At 64.2% G+C, this 1,119-nt stretch overlaps 1 protein-coding gene across 1 annotated transcript; it reads left to right on the top strand.

Moving 5' to 3' along the window:
• Positions 1 to 329: 329 nt before the first annotated feature.
• Positions 330 to 911, top strand: MNEG_16052 (hypothetical protein; the record flags this gene model as incomplete). Its single annotated transcript, XM_014035476.1, has 2 exons — positions 330 to 389; positions 801 to 911. Coding segments are annotated over 2 exons (171 nt in total), but the record flags the coding sequence as incomplete, so codon positions are not given.
• Positions 912 to 1,119: the final 208 nt, after the last annotated feature.

The raw sequence follows: 1,119 nt of genomic DNA on the forward strand, positions 1-1,119 counted from the left end.
CGTGCGAGCGCACGTTCTTGCAGGGTGGCAGCACGACCGAGCGGCCCCCGAAGGACAGCGCGCGTCTGGGGCCGCACGCACGCATGCGCGCACAGCATTTCATGGCTCGTGGCCACAGCAACTCGCTCGGTGATCACATCCTTGTGCCAGAGACGCACTGGAGCCGACTCACGGTGCACACACACACGCGTGCATGCACACACACACACACACACACACACACACACACACACACAAAGACACCAAGACACACACCAAGACACACACACACACCTTAACCCCCCTCCACCCCCAAAGGCGAGGTGTGGCACCCCGGGTTTGAGACGCTCATGGTGTCTGTCTGGAACAAGGGCGAGTACTTCCTCAGCGGAGTCGACGAGAGGGAGGAGGTGCGCACCGCCCCCGCACCGCCTGGCAACGCGTCCTCCCTGGCAGGGTGGCGGCGGCGCGCCTCGCGCCTTTGCCTGGCGCTCTCCTTGCCTTCCGCTGTCTCGGCGTGCCCAGCCGCAAGGGATGGACGGCAAGCGTGCCTGTCGACTCGCTTCTCGCCGCTCCCGGGATCGGCGTCGTCTCGGCACGGCGGCGACCTCAACACGGCACACACAAACCCCAAACTGCACACACACACACACACACACAGAGACTTACACACACTCACACTCCCTCTCGCACACACATTCCGTCACACGCACACACACAAAAAAACACGCACACACTCACGTACACACACAAGCACAAACGCACACACACTCACGTACACACACACACACACACACACACACACACGCCCACCCCCTCAGTCCGTCAAGGCTCTGCTGAAGAAGTTTGGCTTTGTCCTCCACGAGCTCACCTACGCCAAGGCCATGGCGGCGCGCTACCTGCCGCACCTGCCATGGAGGGAGAGCCCGTGAGCATCCCTGCAGGGCTGGCCGGGTCTCGCGTCGCCCAGACCAGACGTATCGGGGGCTGCTTTGTGCACGTCGGCTCGTGGTTTTCGCCCTTCCACACGGGCTTCGTGGCTAGGGGCCGCTCTGCAGCTGCCGGCTGTCATTCAACAGGCGCCGCCCCGCCTTCCGGAGCGAGCGGCACGCACGCCTCGCCCCACAGCCCCTCACCGCC

Source organism: Monoraphidium neglectum (genome assembly GCF_000611645.1).
Source record: "Monoraphidium neglectum strain SAG 48.87 unplaced genomic scaffold scaffold05931, whole genome shotgun sequence".
In the NCBI taxonomy this organism is placed as follows: Eukaryota; Viridiplantae; Chlorophyta; class Chlorophyceae; order Sphaeropleales; family Selenastraceae; genus Monoraphidium; species Monoraphidium neglectum.